General features: G+C 42.1%; 1 protein-coding gene across 1 annotated transcript in view; it reads left to right on the forward strand.

Moving 5' to 3' along the window:
- scrib (scribble planar cell polarity protein) overlaps window positions 1-19,284 on the forward strand; it is a 147,760-nt gene that overhangs the window by 61,325 nt on the left and 67,151 nt on the right. Inside the window, exons 3-14 of the mRNA XM_084048185.1 lie at window positions 1,063-1,141; window positions 2,437-2,526; window positions 4,996-5,052; window positions 6,308-6,371; window positions 9,176-9,250; window positions 10,267-10,411; window positions 12,125-12,243; window positions 12,988-13,187; window positions 15,374-15,540; window positions 16,709-16,839; window positions 17,923-18,048; window positions 19,067-19,270. Of these exons, the coding sequence (XP_083904311.1) occupies window positions 1,063-1,141; window positions 2,437-2,526; window positions 4,996-5,052; window positions 6,308-6,371; window positions 9,176-9,250; window positions 10,267-10,411; window positions 12,125-12,243; window positions 12,988-13,187; window positions 15,374-15,540; window positions 16,709-16,839; window positions 17,923-18,048; window positions 19,067-19,270 (1,457 nt within the window). The remainder of the gene's footprint in view (window positions 1-1,062; window positions 1,142-2,436; window positions 2,527-4,995; window positions 5,053-6,307; window positions 6,372-9,175; window positions 9,251-10,266; window positions 10,412-12,124; window positions 12,244-12,987; window positions 13,188-15,373; window positions 15,541-16,708; window positions 16,840-17,922; window positions 18,049-19,066; window positions 19,271-19,284) is intronic.

A 19,284-nucleotide genomic window follows, 5' to 3' on the forward strand; every position in this document is an offset into this window, starting at 1 on the left:
CAGATATACATTTGCTCGCAGTTGCATACTCCCTGGATGGATATAGTGTTTGTCCTCTCACTGCCCTTGTTCAATGCAAATAGATATGTATATACTTGGTACCAAGTAACAGGAAGAACCGGCCTGGTAAGGCATCTGTCCTATGGATATCACCAAGTGCCAGTGACAGCAGCAATGAGCACTGTGCAGTGGCTTCTAAAGCCCAAGCCCATCTGTCTTTCTGGCTCATGGGGAAAACGGCAACAGAGGGACTGTGTCTTTGATTTGCCAAAAATGCTTGTGACATGAACATTTGGTATGTTTTTTTTTGCAGGGTGGTACTACTGCCATCTTGGTGCCACACCCGCCCCCCAGAGTCTGTTTCTCATCATCTGATTTGCAATGCTATTAATCGTAGGATCAATTTACATCACTTTTTACGTGCAAAGAGATCACTGTTGGCTGTTGTGTTTTTAAAAATCGTGAACATTTGTGCAAATCTTTGAATATATATTTTTAAAGCGAACATTTGTAACTCAAATCTTTGCTTCTGGGGGGGTCCCTGGAACAAAACCTTTTGAGATGGGGGTCCGCGGCCTAATACATAATCTAAAAATGTTTTCTAAATCCTAACAGTATGTTGCTATATCAGTGGTGCTCCACAGATCGAATTAAAAAATGTTCGCTTTAAAACATATATATATATATATTCAAAGATTTGCACACATTTTCCACGATTATTAAAAAAATTGCAGATCTACAAGCTTGTATTGTTAATTGTGCTATTTTTTGAATAACCAAAGAAATCTTAAAATGACACAGATGTGTTCCCGGTCTTAATGGGTTGAACAGTGTGAATATATGGCACAGTGAGGGAGAAACCAGAGCAGGTGAATGTATTCTGTCATCTCCACTGTTCCCTGCTCCTTCCCATCTGGTAGCTATTATTATTATTATTATATGGGAACGTGGCATGATTTGCTCTATAGAATGTGACCACCACCTCCCCTCCCCTCCATCACGTCTTCAGTCCATAGTGCTGACTTGTCACCCCCTCCCCATACTTTCTCCTTTCTCCCGCAGACATTCCTGAGATCCCCGAGAGCATTAAGTTTTGTAAGGCATTGGAGATCGCAGACTTCAGCGGAAACCCCCTCTCCAGGTAAGGTGGAATGGAACGGCCCATATCTCCTCCCGCTCAGCCAGTGGCACTCTGCGGGAAGGTTGGGTGAGGGGGGGGGGGCAGTGCATTTTTTTAATGAATTTGATTTTATGATTCATGTCTCTGTTGCCCTATTTCCTCTCCCCCACTCTCCAGTTTAGTGTTCGTTGACCTGTTTATGAAAGCTATGTGCATGTCTTTAGTATGCATGTATACTGCCTCTGTGTGTGTGTGTGTGAGAGAGAGAGAGAGAGAGGGAGAGCCTGTATTGTCGTTCATGACTGTAATTATGTGTAAAAACAGGCCTTTATAGCTGCGATGAGATTATGCAGTGGTCCATGGAGGAGAGCGTTGGCTTTGTGTGTGTGTGTGTGTGTGTGTGTGTGCTGTTCTGTGAGCCTCAAAGAAAAAGTCACGCACATCCTCCGTCTCTCGGTGCTGAGCCAAACCGTAAGATCAAAATCATGAAAACAAAGCGGGGGCTCGCAACTCACTTTTTGAATGCTCCTAAGCTTTTTATTTGCGAACAGCAGATGCGACGTTTCGACCCTTTCTGTCTTTTTCAAGTATGACTTGGAAAATGACCCGAAAGGGTCGAAACGTTGTATCTGCTGTTTGTCTCAAATACAAAGCTTGGAGCGTTCAAAAGTGAATTGCAAGCCCTGTCCTGTGACCCAGACATGACTCTGTATGTAATGGAAGTGTCAAGCATAGCCAACAAGGGGAAAGCCCCCTCTTTAGCCCCCCCACCCCAGCCGTTCAACTTCCCCCTATAGAAGAGCATATTGGAAACTCTTGGCAGGAGTCTGGACTTTGAACTGCTTTTGCAGATGGAACTTTCTCTCCACATGGGTTGATCTTCATCCCATGTAAAGCCATTCCATACTATTTGTATTAGGGTTGGGATCCTTTTGGATTTTAATGATTCCGGTTGCTTAACGATTCCCTCTGCCCTGAGACTTGAATTCATGGATATTTTTTTGTTTTTGTCACATTCTTAAGCCAATAATTTGATGCCCGTCAGCAGTTCCGGTAGGAGACACAAAGAGTCTCCTTTGTGTCTCCTACCGGAACCGCAGCCTACCGGTCTGCTGGTCATCAAATTATTGGCTTAGGAATCATGGGTCCATTTGGTTCCATTTGTACACTCAGAGTTATGGTGGTCTGGTTTGATAACCCCTGGTATTGTAATTGTATAGCAGACGTGAAGTCCACATACCGGCTCTGAGATAAAACTGTTTCCGTTTTTTGGATCCCAACCCTAAAAAAGGATCCTTTTCCAATCTCTTCCACAGATTACCGGACGGTTTCACTCAGCTCCGGGCTTTGGCGCACCTGGCGCTCAACGACGTGTCACTGCAGACGCTGCCCAACGACATTGGAAAGTATGTAGAACCTTGTAGATGTAGATCCAACATCTTTATGTTATACTTTGTTTCATTTGTAAACCTTGGAGTGTAGATCCAAAATCTATACTTTATACTTTCTGTCATATTATGTCAAACCTTGGAATGTACATCCAAAATCAATATTTTATGCTTTCTTTCTGTCATATTATGTAAAACTTGGAGTGTACATCCAAAATCAATATGTTATGCTTTCTGTCAATTATGTAAAACTTGGAGTGTAAATCCAAAATCAATATTTTATACTTTCTGTCATATTATGTAAAACTTGGAGTGTAGATCCAAAATCTATATTCTATACTTTCTGTCATATGTAAAACCTTGGAGTGTAGATCCAAAATCAATATTTTATACTTTCTATCATATGTAAACCTTGGAGTGTAGATCCAAAATCTATATTTTATACTTTGTGTCATATGTAAACCTTAGAGTGTAGATCCAAAATCTATATTTTATACTTTGTGTCATATGTAAACCTTAGAGTGTAGATCCAACATCTATATTTTATACTTTCTGTCATGAAATATCTAACGTTTTCCCTTTCAAACAATCTGAATGATTAACCACGTAGTCTAGACTTGAGCTACCACTGTACTTTGTACAATTCTTTTTGCCATGAAAATGGATATGGATCTCTTATCAAACACATATGGAATCATTTAAATGAATATACATTTATTCAGTAAGGAAACGTTTCCATATGGTCAGTAGTATGGCTGATATCACATAATTGGTTGTGAAAGCTATGATGATTTAATGTGAGGCGCTACACACAGCGAGCCTGGCTTGTGAGGAGTTTTAACCCATTCAATCCCAGTTAGGATTCAGAAGACATTTGTAGAATCCCCAGAAGCAAAGATTTGAGTAAAAAATGTTGGCTTTAAAAAACATATACATTCAAAGATCTACAAGCTCGAGTGCCGCGCTATGAGCTTGTATATCTGCTTATTTTTGAATAGCCCAAAGTATAAAGTAATGGTTAAAGTGGTTACACAGATACGTTCCCAGTTTTAATGGGTTAATTCCATAGCCCAGCGGGGGTCTCTGCAGACAGACAGAGTTCTGGGCCCAGTTGGCCTTGGGCCCTTGGGCTCTCTGGGCCTGCTGTGATCAGACAGATGGAGGGCCCCCCGCCCCCCCCCTTACCCTGCCAAGGCTGCCCAGACAAACAGACCCTCCATCTGACTGACTGCTGAACCCTCATTTATATTTTGTCGCCCGATTGCGTTTCTTCACTGAAAAAAAAAACGTTATTTTCAAGTTAAATAACAACGTAAGCCCTCAGGGCTATAATGGAAATTATTCATATCCAGTCAGGGTGAAATGTTGTCCATTCATTAGTAGTGTTGAAACTTTCATTCAGTTTTAGTCATAGTCTTTTGAATCAAATTCCATTTAGTTTTAGTCATCTGAAATGTTTTACTGTTAGTCTAGTTTTAGTCGACTAAATATCATAAGATTATAGTCGACTAAATCTACAGTTGATTTAGTCGACTAAAATGTATTTTGGCGGTGCCTTGATGGCGTCGTAATGGCTGCTTTTACACTTGGTTGCATGCTGAAAATATCAGATCTACAAGCTCACAACGCGTCGCAGCGCGACGCGTTGTGAGCTTGTAGATCTGCTATTTTCAGAGCGCAACACCTGAGCGCAGCCAAACATAAAATGACTTGTCTTTTCGTTCTACTGGATCTCTTCTCCACTAGCCCCTCACTAACCATTTTAGTCTAGTTTTTATTTGTTGACGAAATTGTCAATATATTAATTTTTTTGTCATCATAGCTTAGTTTAGTCAACACTGTTCATTAGGAAGACTCAAGCAGAGTAACAGCATTACATATCATAAGGAACAACAGGCCTCCTGGCCTGTTCCGGCAGCCCCTCGGGGCACAAGCCTCCTGAGCCCCAATCTCAGACAGTTCTTATAGTCCACTCTAACAGAGATGCTATTCTAAATAGTCATATAAGGATATATACTAAAGATAAGGGTGACACACACATAGTTACAGAAGTACTGATTTGCTGACAGAGAGAGAGTAAGCATGGAGGAGTCAGCTCTGCTGTTAGATTGACAGCTGTAGTTGAGTTAGAACTAGCACATTGATTTGAAAAGTGGCATTGAATGGGAGGCAGACAAATACACAATAATACATACATTTGACAGACCATAAATATTGCTACCACAGGGCTTTTTCTGTCCTCCTTTTAGTATTATTGCAAATCAAAAACACATGGTGACAGTGGAGATCTGTTATGTTCAGTGAGCAAAACATTAACCCACTCTGCCATCACTTCTCTCCCCATCCATTCCCTCCCCCTGTTTCTTCCTCCTGTTCACTCCTATTCCCCTCCCATCACTTGTTCTATTGCCAATCCTCTCTTTTCCTTCCTCCCTTCTTTTGTCTTTCCTCTCTTTTCTCCTCCTGTCTGTCCTCTCTTCATCACAGCCTGTCCAACCTGGTGACGTTGGAGCTCAGGGAGAACCTGCTCAAGTCCTTGCCCACGTAAGTGTCCTCGTGCCCGGGAAGCAGACGGGCCCACATGTCCCTCATATATTGGAGGGAGGTGACAAGACGTTAGTGCCGTACGACAGTACGGCACTAACGTCTTGCACCTAGCATTAGGTGACGCACATAGCATTGTTACCTAACAATGCTATGTGCATTTTTTTTAATCCTCTTTTCCACTTAGACTCCAATATTATAGGCATGTAACTGATTCACTCAACTCACGATACGATTTGTCACAATACGATTTTTCAATCTTTTTTTTTTAACAATTTTTTTTCTCCAGACAAATGTTTTTTAATTGTTTTTCTCTTACACAAATACACTATTTCTTCTTTTTTATTTATTTTTACAATGCCGTGTTTTCTCTTATCCTCTTTCCAATACAGTAGCAATGACTGAACACTTTTTTTTAATCAATTCTCTTACAAAGATCCTGTATTTTCTTCTCTTTTTTTACACGCCGTCTGCTGTTTGCATACATTCTTTATTAAATCGATTTAAATTGTCACCAGTTTGAATTCATTTTAATCGATTTATGATAAATCGTTACATGCCTACAATCTACTGTACTACGTTGACCGGGGTGCCCCCAGGGGTCATGCACTTTTTCCCCTCCCGAAAATAGATAGATAACTCAATTAACATCTCACAATGCGTCGCAAACGCAATGTTGTGTCTGCTGTTTTTGCAGAATGTTCACCTGTTATGACATGCCCTGAATTGGGATGCTAGGATCCACATGGTTGAACCCTACACTATATACTTGGCCATATGCCAAATTGCGGTTTCCTAATGGTTTCACTATTTTTGACAATATAATCACGTGCCTGAAAATAGGCTAAAAGTGTTTTAATACTGAATGCTGTCTACAGCTCAGCAGTAGATCCGATCACGAGGGCTCGACGTTCATTCCCCCCCCCCCCGTAGCCTGTAGAACCACCTGTCATCTGTGAGAATGTGACAATTGTTTGTGGCAGAGAAGTCACAACGACGAAGTTGCTTGGCAGCGGCACTCCGTCGGATATCTTTAGCGGTGTAGTGTTCTTACAAAAACATTCCTAGCATGTGTTATTTACACAAGTGAATGAATGGCATGTTGTACTGTAGCCGCATGTACTGTAGAAAGACATCCGGCTTGATGTTGGCTTGTTGTGTGTGTGTGTGTGTGTGTGCGTGCGTGTGCGCGCGTGCGTGCGTGTCTCTGTCTGAGTGATTCACTGGCTGTGCTTCATGTGTCCTGTATATTCAGGTCACTGTCTTTCCTGGTGAAACTGGAACAGCTGGACCTCGGCAGCAATGAACTGGAAGTTCTGGTAAGCCCCGACAGCTCACAGACAACCCCCCACCCCCCCACCACCCCGGCATTATTACAGACATTTCCATACGTGACTCGTCTTCTCTGGCGCTCTCAGGCCATGCAAACACAAACGCACAAAAAAACTAAACATACTTCACATTTGCATATACACACTCATACCACAAAAAAACACACACACACACACACACACACACACACACACACACACACACACACACACACACACACACACACACACACACACACACACACACACACACACTCTTAACGCGCAGCACAAACAGCCTTCTCTTATTTACGCTACAAGGCCTGTGATGTAAAACCGCCTATTTACGCGGCGGTGCCATTCTGCCAGACCTGGGTTCTGTTCTGTACCCAGGAGGAGTGTCAATGCTGCTTTAAGCAGTGGTGGAAAGTAACTGAGTACATGTACTCAAGTACCATACTTTTTTTAAGTACGTTTTATGCCGAATACTTTTGAACTTTTACTCAAGTGTATTTTGAATACCAGAGTTAACAGAGTATTTCTACATTGGGGTATTGATACTTTTACTCAAGTACTTCTTCCAACCACTGGCTTTAAGCCTGGGAGTGCCTGGCTGTCTCAATAGCAGCACAGGGTAAACAATGTGACTGTGACCTGACACAAGGGCGGAGGCTGAGTAAACACTTTGCATCACCATACTCTGAAACCGGGCCTGCCTGTCTGTCAGTTGTACAAAGTACTGACACTCTGCCCCTAACACTCAAAATGACATTTGAGCTCATTTCCAGTGACGGAAGAAGTACTCACATTTTCTACTCAAGTAAAAGTATCAATACCACAATCTTTAAATAACAATACTCTGTTACAAGTCAAAGTTTCATATTCAAAGTTTTCAAATAATTGTAGTGGAGTGAAAAGTACGATATTTGCCTCTGAGATGTAGTGGAGTAGAAGTAAAGCTAATAATCAAGTCAAGCAAATGGTACTTGAGTACATGTACTTAGTTACTTTACATCACTGCAGTTCTGGCCTAACACTCACAATGAAAGTTGAGCTTGTATTTGTATAGCAGCTGGTATAGAGGCCGTTTCTGAAGCTTCTGGACGGAGGAGTCATCAAAGCAACTTTCTCCGAGTGGCTTTACTCTCCTTTTGAAACATTAATGCCATAAACTGATTAAGTGTGTGGTCGGTGCACCGGGCCGGCTTTTATGACCGTCAATTTCCTACACTTTTAACCAGTGCCTCTGAGAGCTAACAGCTCTCAGAGCACAAGAAACCACACTGACAATTGTATCGATTAAGTGGGAGTTGCTAATGTGTGCGTCCGCTAGCCAGATCCCGCCCCTCACCTTATCAAACGGGCTATTTTACCTATATGTGTGTGAACGCATCTGAAACGGACATTCTCCTGCTACATGTGTGTGAATGACCAACAACCGGACAACGTCCCGACCTGATTCAGCGTTCATATGAGAAAGTGGCTTATGATTCTTTTGTTTCAGCGCAAGAGATGATTTCCACTGTTGTATCATATATTGGCATGAAACCTAGCCGGTTGTAAGTAACAAAGGTTACGACGCCTAGCACGAAAGCACCATAATCTGGGCACAATGCCAGCGTGACGTCGCAGCAAGACGTCACATCACTAGTTATAAGTCAGCCTCTTCCTAGAGACACTACTCTGCTACCAGATGAATAGAAGAATAATGTTCTCAGATAGACCACGAAGGAATAGATACATAATATTCCCAAGAGGTTTTGGAGAGATGGTTACATACAGTATGGTTACATATCTTCTCCACAGAGACATAGAAGAACAACCCCGTTGAGTGGACTGTATAGCAGTGTTGATTTCGTCGGCTAAAACTATGACGAAAAATGTTTGTCGACTACCTTTTTTCACTGACGAAAACAAAATAAAAACTAAGCTATGATGACTAAAACTCATAGCTTAGTGAGGGACTAGAGGAGAAGAGATCCTGTAGAACTAAAAGACAAGTCATTTTATGTTTGGTTCTGCTCGGGTGTTGTGCCCGGAAAATAGCCGATCTACAAGTTCACAACGCGTCGCGTTCTGAGCTTGTAGATCTGCTATTTTCAGCATTCAACCGAGTGTAAAATCAGCCATTATGACGCCATCAAGGCACCGCCAAAACACATTATAGTCGACTAAATCAACAGTAGATTTAGTCGACTAAAATCTTCTAAAATATGACTAAAACTAAACAGAATTTTATTCAAAAGACTATGACTAAAACTAAATCAAAATTTGCTGTCAAAATCAACACCGCTGTATAGTCACCAACCACCAATCGCAGGCATTAAGATCAGAGCCTTACACCCTCAAGTCTATATCAGAAAAAAAATATCGGGCTACCTCGAACTACCATCGTAGGCTTAAGATTGCTTTCGCTCGCCCTCTGGGTGCCAACCACTCTGAGACCCACCTCCGCCCTTACTTACCACTGTCATCGGAGGTTTAAAGTGAAGTACTCGCCCCCAAATCAGCGTCCTAAGAGATAACTAATAATAATACACTGTTGTAAGAGCAGAATATCTTGCGCAACGCAATATCCCTTTCCTACACGTGTGAATGACCGTTTCTCATCCACCTCCTCTTCAATCGTCTTTACGGCTTCAAAGGCCCAACCTCTAAAAGAGCCAACGAGGCCGTTGCGTGCGGCTGTTCCCACTGTATTTCAGCACTCAGAGCCACTTAATCACCTGCAAAGATAACACAAACATGGCCTTTTGTTTGCTCTCTCCTTCTCCCACACTCTGTCTCTCTCTCTCTCCTCTCCTCTCTCCTAGCCTGACACCCTCGGTGCTCTGCCCAACCTGAGGGAACTTTGGCTGGATCGTAACCAGCTGTCCTTGTTACCACCTGTGAGTACTGAGTACACACACACGCCATCATGTCCAAAAAGAAACCCTGCTATTTTTATGTGAGGGTGATGATGTGTGCTGGGGGGGGGGGGGGGGGGGTCCTGTCATGTGTCATGCGCTTGCAGTAAACAGCGTTTACATCAGTGGCTCTCAACCTTTTCAGCCCCCCCCCCCCCCCCCCCCCCAAAAAGAGATCATATTTGAACTGGGGACCCCCCACCCCGACAAGCACTTGGAATTGTAGGAGTTGATTCATTACATTTAGTTTGACTTGGTTCCACAGATAAATATTGTGAACATAGCAGATCATGTAGATCTGCTATTTTCATACATGTTGCCTCTTTCTTAGGTGGTAATTGACAATTTGGCCAACCGTTTATTTTATAGTATCCACAAGTTTCCTTGGGCGTTGTGGGCATCACTTCCTGTCGATTTGAAATGCTGATACCTGATCAAATCGACAGGAAGTGATGCCCACAATGCCCTAGGAAACTTGTGGATAGTTTTGTTGATCACTTTTGACGCTCTAATGATCTCATTTTAACTTTTTCATTTTAGAGGCATTAAAAAGGTCTTAAAAGTCCTTGTCACTTTAGAAATGTGCAGATGCCCTGTATATACTTATACTGTATGATGGTTTGTTTACTGTACTGTAAATGGGGGTCCCCTGACCCACAGTTTGAGAACCTGACTCTGGATAAGCGGTTGAAGATGAATAGACGGATGGTTTACATGAAGCGTTTATTTGTGTATGGGGTCAGCTGGGTGGTTTGCTAGTTAGCGGCTTGTTAATAGCTGTAACAGAGTCAAAAAGTGTTCCACATGAACACTGAACTCCCAGGACTTATGCCTGGACAAAAAGTATGCATGTGTGTCTTCCTGTGGAAGTGTCCTCAGTGAATCCCCCAACCTGCTCACTATATCACTTTTGGGATAAACGCATGTTGGGTGTGTGTGTGCAAGGATTAAAGTTCTCTTATATTTTGCTTTAATCGTGTGTGTGTGTGTGTGTGTAGGAGCTGGGGAACCTGCGGAGGCTGGTGTGTCTGGACGTGTCAGAGAACCGCTTGGAGGAGCTTCCCTCGGAGCTGAACGGCCTGCTGGCGCTCACTGACCTGCTGCTCACACAGAACCTGCTGGAGATGATCCCAGACAGCATAGGTCAGTTAGCATCCCTCTCTATTCACACACAACTATGATTATATATATGTGACCTGCTGCTCACCCTAGAACCTGCTGGAGATGATCCACGCACACACACACACACACACACACACACACACACACACACACACACACACACACACACACACACACACACACACACACACACACACACACACACACACACACACACAGACACACACAGACACACACACACACACACACACACACACACACACACACACACACACAGAGAACCTGCTGGAGATGATCCCAGACAGCATAGGTCAGTTAGTTAGCATCCCTATTCACACGCAACTATGATTTATTATGTGTGTGATTATTCTTTAAGGGTTTGTACTGGTTTTCTTTATTTTGCAGTGAGAATTTCCTCATTAGTCCCCAGGGATTTATTTGTATGTTCTCTGTCTGTCTGTCTGTCTGTCTGTCTGTCTGTCTATCATTATTGTTTATAATTTTTTTCACACAAGTTGAACTAACCTGGCTGAGAAGGTCAGGAAGTGAGTGAGAGAGAGGGAGGGAGGGAGGGAGAGTAAAAGGATAGACAAGGTCTTTCAGCACTCAACCATCCATCTTAAACCCACCTCGGTTGTCTTCTCACAGAGCCCTCACCACCTGACTAATGTACTTCCATTGTCTGAAAGAAGTGCACATTCTTTTAGGCCCTTCGTCCTCCAAGTTCCATCTCAACAGACTGCTGCAGTGTTGATTAAGTAGACCCTTGGGCAACATATACTTTTAGAGGTGATATTGGATACTGTGCATGGGGCTCAAGAAGGACAGCGTCGCCCTCTAGTGGGGAGGTAATGTCAGTGAGCCGTATAGGGGGCACAGACAGACAACAGGCTCTGCTCTAAGTGTTGCAGTGCAGCTTAACAGCTGACTAGAGATTACATATAAATATAGATTAACCCCCGAGGCCTTCGTCATCGCCAAGAGGTTATCCTACTAAGGGCTGGCGTATGCAGCAAGGCCCCGGGGGCATGGTTACACACTCGAGGTCTATGATGAATGCCCAGGCGATACATTTTACCACATGCCCAATAGCCTTATTCATTCACAAAGTAAAAGAGAAAATGGCGTTCCTTCAACACATCAGGTTGTCCTGATTGGTTAGCTGCTGGTGTATCCAGCCCTAGGGCTACACTGTTATCACGCCTTGGGGCTGATCACCATCTCAGTCCTTTTATCACTCCCTTTATCACTCGCTTCACGCAGGGCAAAACTAAAGGCTTGCTCTGTGGTTTATTATGTTCCCCTAGTGTTGATGGCATACAGCATATGTGTAGCCACAGTGTAGCCACTTCTGATTGATTATTTCGTAGTTTTTTTTGTTTAACTTTGTTTCCATGATTGAGTTGTGATTGCTTGAATACTTTATTATCAGTTTGCAAAGACAAGCACAGGGAATTACAGTTTCTTTGTGTTTGTTTCTATTTATGTTTTTATCCTATTTTACTGTATTTTTTGTGTTCTCATATCATCTTTTACTTATCACTGTAAAGCACTTTGGTCAACTCTGTTGTTTTTAAATGTGAAGCTAGAAAGTCCCTCCACACTTTTTGTATCACAAATTACCAGCTGGCCTATGTTTTATTTGTCGACCATTCCTGCTGCAAACTTGTAAAATAATGTAACGATAAGTCTATATCCATACTTGTACTCATGACACAATGTGTTATTTTGCAGGCTCTTTGAAGCAGCTCTCCATCCTGAAAGTGGACCAGAACAGGATGACGGAGCTCACAGATTCCATAGGAGAGTGTGAGAACCTGACGGAGCTGGTGGTAACAGAGAACCTCTTACAGGTACACCTCCATCAAGCACGTAAACACTTAGGCCCTATTTAGACCACAACGGTCTCTGCAAAATAAAATATCAGATGTGCCGTCCGTTTAGACCAGCGGTTCTCAAACTGTGTCAGTGGTGAAAAAAGTACTCAATTGTTTTACTTAAGTAAAAGTATCAACTGCAATGTAGAAATTCTCTGTTACAAGTAAAAGTCTGGAATTCAAAATTTTACTTGAGTAAAAGTACAAAAGTATTGGTGTCGAAATTTACTTAAAGTACCGAAAGTCTTGGAAGTCTTGATCTGCAAGCTCAAATGTTCCGTTGAGATGCGTTGTTGTGATGCATTGTTTGTTTGTACATCTGCTATTATCTTTGCTATTTTTTCTATGCTTTGTGGTTAAACACAGCCTTTTGTATGGGGAAATGGGACACGCCGCATAGTAAAGTTAAAGGGTGATTAAAACAGCATATCTTCAAGGTTGCAGATGCTGCTATTTTCGGCGTGTGACCTGGTGTGCAACCAAGTACAAATCAGGCATAATAAAAACTGGGACAGTAACATCATTCTGTGGAGATGAATTATTAATTTCATCGTTCATTTCATTTATGATAATGGATTCTTCCTGTGTGTGTGTGTGTGTGTGTGTGTGTGTGTGTGTGCGTGTGCGTGTGTGTCCGTTTGTCTTTAACACTACAACACGACTTTGGGTGTCTGTCTGTCTTTCCGTCTGTCATTTCTCTCCTCCCACACACAATCACAGACACTGCCTCGCTCCCTGGGCAAGCTCAAGAAGCTGACCAACCTGAATGTAGACCGCAACCGTCTGGGCAGCGTGCCCGACGAGCTGGGTGGCTGTGCCAGCCTTAATGTCCTCTCGCTGAGAGACAACCGCCTGAGCAGACTGCCCGCAGAGCTGGCCGACGCCACCGAGCTCCACGTGCTGGACGTGGCTGGAAACAGGTAACCTTCACTAAACACTGTAAACGGCAATACATATCTGTGAGAAAAACACTGTTTTGATCGATTGATTGAATATTGTATTAGGCAAAAAATGTAAACAGCACAATTACATTTATAATACTTCGTCTAAAAGGTCCGTCCAAAAAAAGTCCTGCGGTCTTCTTTCCATTGGGGTCCTTGGTATTCAATTCATAGACATATATATAGTTAGCCTGGTAAACCCTCCCTCCGGAAATCTCATTTCCATTTGATTTCAGGAAGGAGTCTGGTCTGAAACGCCTTTCTCCAATAATCGCTCTGCTCGCCGAGCCGACGAGCCTATCAGCGTCGTCGCTCGTTGTTCTGTGATTGACAGCGACAGTTGGCCAATCAGGTGGCGAGTTCGAGTGAGCCCGAATGAACCCGAGTGCAGCCTGAGAGCCGCCGACAAAAGACGAACGGCAGCCATTGTTGTTGTCCGAGTGCCGTCACTTCTTAGTTTCGTTCTTAAAACGGTCTCAAACTTCTTTTTTGAGGCACGGAATTTACTATTAACATATCGTTTGGATAGAATTTAGTTGTTTAACTTCATATATGTGGTCAATTAATCATGACAGAGCCTATTTAAAAACATAAATTTAGAGAACCGGCAGGGGCGGGGAGTGACACGCATGTATCCCAATAAGGCAACCTATTTTCGGCATGGCCGTCCCAAAAGTCCCGGTGCGTCACATAGTCTGGAGCTCGTCAAAATGAACTGCTGATTGGCTGAAGGGGAAAAACGATCATTGGTTGAAGGGGTTGTCAGTCAACGGTATTACTCCCGCCCAACTCCAGCCCACAGCGATTATTGCAGAAAGGCGTTTCAGACCAGACTCCTTCCTGAAATCAAATGGAAATGAGATTTCCGGAGGGAGGGTTTACCAGGCTAATATATAGTAGCAACCAAACTGTGAGAATAAACGCTACTGACTGCACAGTGGCTTAAACCATTAAGAACGGGAATGCATCTGTGTAACCACATAAACCATTATTTTATACTTCAGCTATTTTTGGAAAAACTCAAGTTTTGAGTAAAAAATGTCCACTTAAAAAAATGTATATACGAAGATTTGCACAAATTTACAAGATTTCAGAAAAATAGCAGTCGTTGCTGTGTTTTTGGCTGTGCAGACTTTGACAATCTCAAAATTGTGGGTTCAGAAATGTTCAACATATCCGTGGTTTGTAGAAACGTACAATGCAATGTTTTTCTCTGGCAACCAGGCTGCATCAGCAATGTTACAAGGAGAAGGAGCGGAAACGTGATACAATAATTGTACACCACACCTAATTATTAGGTGTGACGACTCTGTAGGTTTACCCTTGGGGTTAGGTTAATGAACAGCATTTTAGGTTACGGTTGTGCTAGCTTAGCTTAATTTGACAAGACAACCCAGTGCGAACAGCAAGGGGGAAACATAGGGGTAAAACATCTGTTTTTTAGCGAGTCCAATTGGCTACTGTAAACAGCAATAAATATCTGACAATCCCTCCCTTTATATCCGCTTTTACAGGAAATACTTAAATATGCTAAAACAAATTGCATTCTGCTAGCTGTTTCATGTTTTCTGTAAAATAGCATTTTCAATTTACATGCATTTGGGCTTGTATTTTGAATTGTGGCTTTCAAGTTAGTTGATGGCTTGCATTGATCCCCCTATTCATGGACTGTCCTGCATAAAATCGACACAGCTCTTTTATTAACACATTAATACCTGAAGCCGATTCTACAAATGCCTTCTAAATCCCAACAGTTTTCTGAAAAACGTATGTTTCTATATCTGGTGCTCAAACGTTTTCATGTCAAGGACCTCCAAAATTATATGTATTTGGCCACTGACCCCCATCACAAAATATGTTGTTCCGGGGACCCCCAGAAGCAAAGATTTGAGTTAAAAATGTTCGCTTTAAAATAATATGTATATTCAAGATGCACACATTTTTTTTTTTTTTTTGGATAGCAGATCTACAAGCTCGTAGCGCGGCACTCGGTGCCGCTATGAGCTTGTAGAGCTGCTATTTTTGAATAGCCAAAGTTTAAAATAATGCTTTTTTGCTCAAATCAAAAAATGACACAGATGCGTTCCAGGTCTTAATGGTGTAATACAGTTTGAAGAAAGAACACTTGCTCATTGCTTCTCCTTTTTTTCCCCTCCTCTGTCCAGATTACAAAACCTGCCTTTCTCCTTGGCCAACCTCAACCTGAAGGCCATGTGGCTGGCAGAGAACCAGTCCCAGCCCATGCTCAAGTTCCAGACAGAGGATGACGAGAGGACGGGAGAGAAGGTGCTCACCTGCTACCTGCTGCCCCAGCAGCCCTCCCCCAGCCTGGGTGAGTAGCAGTATTTACATCAGCACTTTTATCATTACTTATTTAGAATGTTGTTTTGTTATCTTCAATGGGCCCTCTATATACTATATACTCAACTGTCCCAACTATTTCAAAAGATTGAGTAATGCCCACGGGCACAACACCAGAGGGAGCTCCACTGATTCACCCCAGATTTGGCACAAACATGGGGATGAATTAATTCTACTATTATGCCACCAAAATGTAGAATGCCCTACCACCGGCCATCAAATAGCGCGACTCCCTTCTTCAAATCCACCATAAAAGAGCACCTCTTTTATAAATCTGCTACCTCACATATTTTCTGCATTATTTCGCAACTTTCCGCATGTTTCACAACTTCCTGCTAGGATTTTAGCCTGCGTTTTTTCTGGGGTCTAAATGTCCTTCTAAATGTCCTTCTAAAAGTCCCTCTGTCTGTCTCTCTCTTTTCAAATATTTTTATTTAATTTTTTATTACATACAAGACATCAACTTTCACACACATTCATACACACATACCCCCTTGCACCTGCCATAAAAAAGAAAATGATCACATTGCTTACACTTTCTCAAATAAAATAAATAGATTAATAAAAATAAAATAAAAAATTCAGTTTCCTTCTCTCTCAAACAGTAATATCCACAGCATTCATATATGTTTCCCACAGTTGGTCAAATTCATTTTGCTTTCCCCTAGTTATGTATGTTAACCTTTCCAGTCCAATGCAACTCATGAGTTCCTTATGCCATACCCTTAATGATGGTATCTCCATATTTGTCCAGTATAACGCTACAGCTCTCCTGGCTTGGAGGAGTCCAAAATCTAGGATTTTGGTCTGACTTGGACTTTGTACAAAGTTCTTAGGGTAGATTCCCAATATACATAGTTTCGGACTTACAGGAACTATACATTTAAATACATTTGACAGACATCTCATGACTTCCTTCCAAAATATCTGCAATATCTTGGGACACTCCCACATACAATGAAATAACGTTCCTTTCTCAGTTAAACATTTAGTACAGACATCTGGAATATTAGCGGACATATGATGGAGTTTGACAGGAGTTATATACGTTCTCATTAACCATTTATATTGGAGTAATTTAAGTCTTGTATTTATTGTCTGCTTTTGCGCTTTTAAAATCTGTCTGTCTCTCTCTACAGAGAACCTGCTGCAGAACAGCGTGGACGACAGCTGGACAGACAGCAACCTGAACAGAGTGTCGGTCATCCAGTTCCAGGAGGAGATGAAGCCCGAGGATGACGAAGATGACGAGGCCGCGGCAGAGCGCAGGGTGAGGACCCACAGTACTTATAAGTATCCCTGCATGGCTAATAATCCTCATATGCCTCAATAACAAAAAATGTAAAACACCTTCAATATTTCATTTATTTTAGAAATACAGTAGTTCATCTTTTACTCATGGGGGACAACGCCCGTCGCAAGTTGATTTAATTTGTCTGTGTGTGGTCCAGCCCTATGGAATGCATGTGCTAATAAAAACGTACTTAAAATATTGTTTTGATGCTCATATTAACCTTAAATGTTTTTGGTTAGTACATGCATTCTATACATTCCATAGGGCTGGACCGCACATGGACAATGACATCTTCAACCTGTGACGGGCGTTGTCCCCCTTGAGTAAAAGATGAACTATTTATGAAATAAATACAATCTTTAAGGTGTTTTTAATTGTAGATGTAGAAAGTATCAAGGCATATAAGACTTATTAGGGATCCTTTATTAACCCATTAAGACCTGAGGCGATTCTTAAAAATGTTTTCTAAATCCTAAGTTTTTTGGAAAAAAAAAAAAAAAATCTTTTCAAGATTTTTCAAAAATAGCAGATCTACAAGCTCATAGCGCGGCACTCGGTGCCGCGCTATGAGCTTGTATATCTGCTATTTTTGAATAGCCAAAGAAATCTAAAGTGACAGGTCTTAGTGGGTTAAGAGTTGCTTAATTTCTTCTACACACTTGTCAGGATGATTTTCAACCTCTTGGTACTGTAGGTCTGATTGGATAATTTCCGCGAAAGCCCTTGTAGAAATGAAATGTTTTGGCATACAGATTTTTTGTGTGCATTATGTTTTTGCATAACATTCTCTAAATCCGGATGAAGTTGTATCACTCAAGTCTGATGATCATTCCATGATTTATGTTTTCACACTACATCTCTCACAGTTGGCTGTCATTGCCCCACTGGAATACAGTTGGCTGTCATTGCCACACAGGAACACAGTTGGCTGTCATTGCCCCACACAGGAACATCTACTTTATGTTTGACATAAAAAGAAAATGTACAAGTCTGGTCAGGTCTGTACTGAATCATTATCTGCTGCCCTTTTTCGTAATGTCTTTTTTGTTTTCACCTCAGGGCCTTCAGCGCAGAGCCACACCCCACCCCAGTGAGCTGAAGGTGATGAAGAAAGTGATTGAGGAGAGGAGGAATGAAGCCTACACATCCAAACCCGACGGGGACGCAGAGTCCCTTGACCCGCAGGTGCAGTACACGTAATATTACAACGCGGCACAAAGCGACGCATTGTGCTTCTTAAGCGTTTATTAAAATGTATTTATGGAAATGATTTGATGTTTTAAATGTTATTTATGAAAAATGAAACATTTTTGGAATTGTTTATAATTGATGAAAGGGGGATATTTTACTTGCGACCCATAAAAAATTGGTCCGTGACCGAAACATGGGTCCTGACGCACCAAACAGCTAGCTAGAAATGATAAAACATGGATACAATGTCATAAAACATGGCTTAATGCGGATCCAGGTGGGGGTCATTCACTAGTGGTGTGGTTAATTCGTGACCAGTGGTGTAAAGTAACTAAGTACATTTACTCAAGTACTGTATTTAAGTACATTTTTTTTACTTTACTGGAGTATTTCCAATTGCCAGTACTTTTACTTATTTTCCACTACATCTCAGAGGCAAATATTGCACTTTTACTCCACTACAATTATTTGAAAACTTAAGCTACTAGTTACTTTGCAGATATAAATTATTACATTATAAAATATACATTAACCGGCTATTTGAAAATAGCCGATCTACAAGCTCACAACGCGTTTTGAGCTTGTAGATCTGCCATATCTAAATATGTTTTTAGTACAAAGAGATTCTACTGTTGTGCCTCAGCCTTAAACGGCCAGTCCGGTGCGTCACAAGGGTAGGGACAATAGATGCAGAAGAGATGAACGCTGGAGCTACACGTACGATTTAAGCCTTTTATTGTTTAAGTGCAAGTAAAAGTTGACTAACGTTTTCGGCGGGAACCCCTATTTGTAAATATACCTTTCAGGACGAGAACCCCTTTTGGGGTTCTTGTTGCTATGTACAGTGTATACTGTAGCAACATACATTTGTTGTTTTTCAGAAAACTTAGGTCAGGATTTAGAAGGCGTTTTTAGAATTGGCCTCAGGTCTAAATGGTTTGATTAAAATATCGGAGAACTTCTTCCACCACTGTTCGTGATGTACTTAAAATCTCCTGTCTTTTTGGTATAGGAGAAGCGTCTGAGTGGCCTGTCCAACCATAGCCACGACTCCCAGGCCTCCAACAGCACGGTGTCGGCCAACTCCCACGAGGAGCGGCGGAGAGGAGAAGGTGTGACCATAGCGGCCGCCCCCCCGGCCCAGGACCTGGTGGACGGACATCACAACCACCAGGTGGAGGAGGAGCTGGACGAGATGGAGGTGGAGTATATTGAGGTCAGTCAAGTCAA

This window comes from Gymnoscopelus microlampas (assembly GCF_963454915.1).
Source record: "Gymnoscopelus microlampas genome assembly, chromosome: 22".
In the NCBI taxonomy this organism is placed as follows: domain Eukaryota; kingdom Metazoa; phylum Chordata; class Actinopteri; order Myctophiformes; family Myctophidae; genus Gymnoscopelus; species Gymnoscopelus microlampas.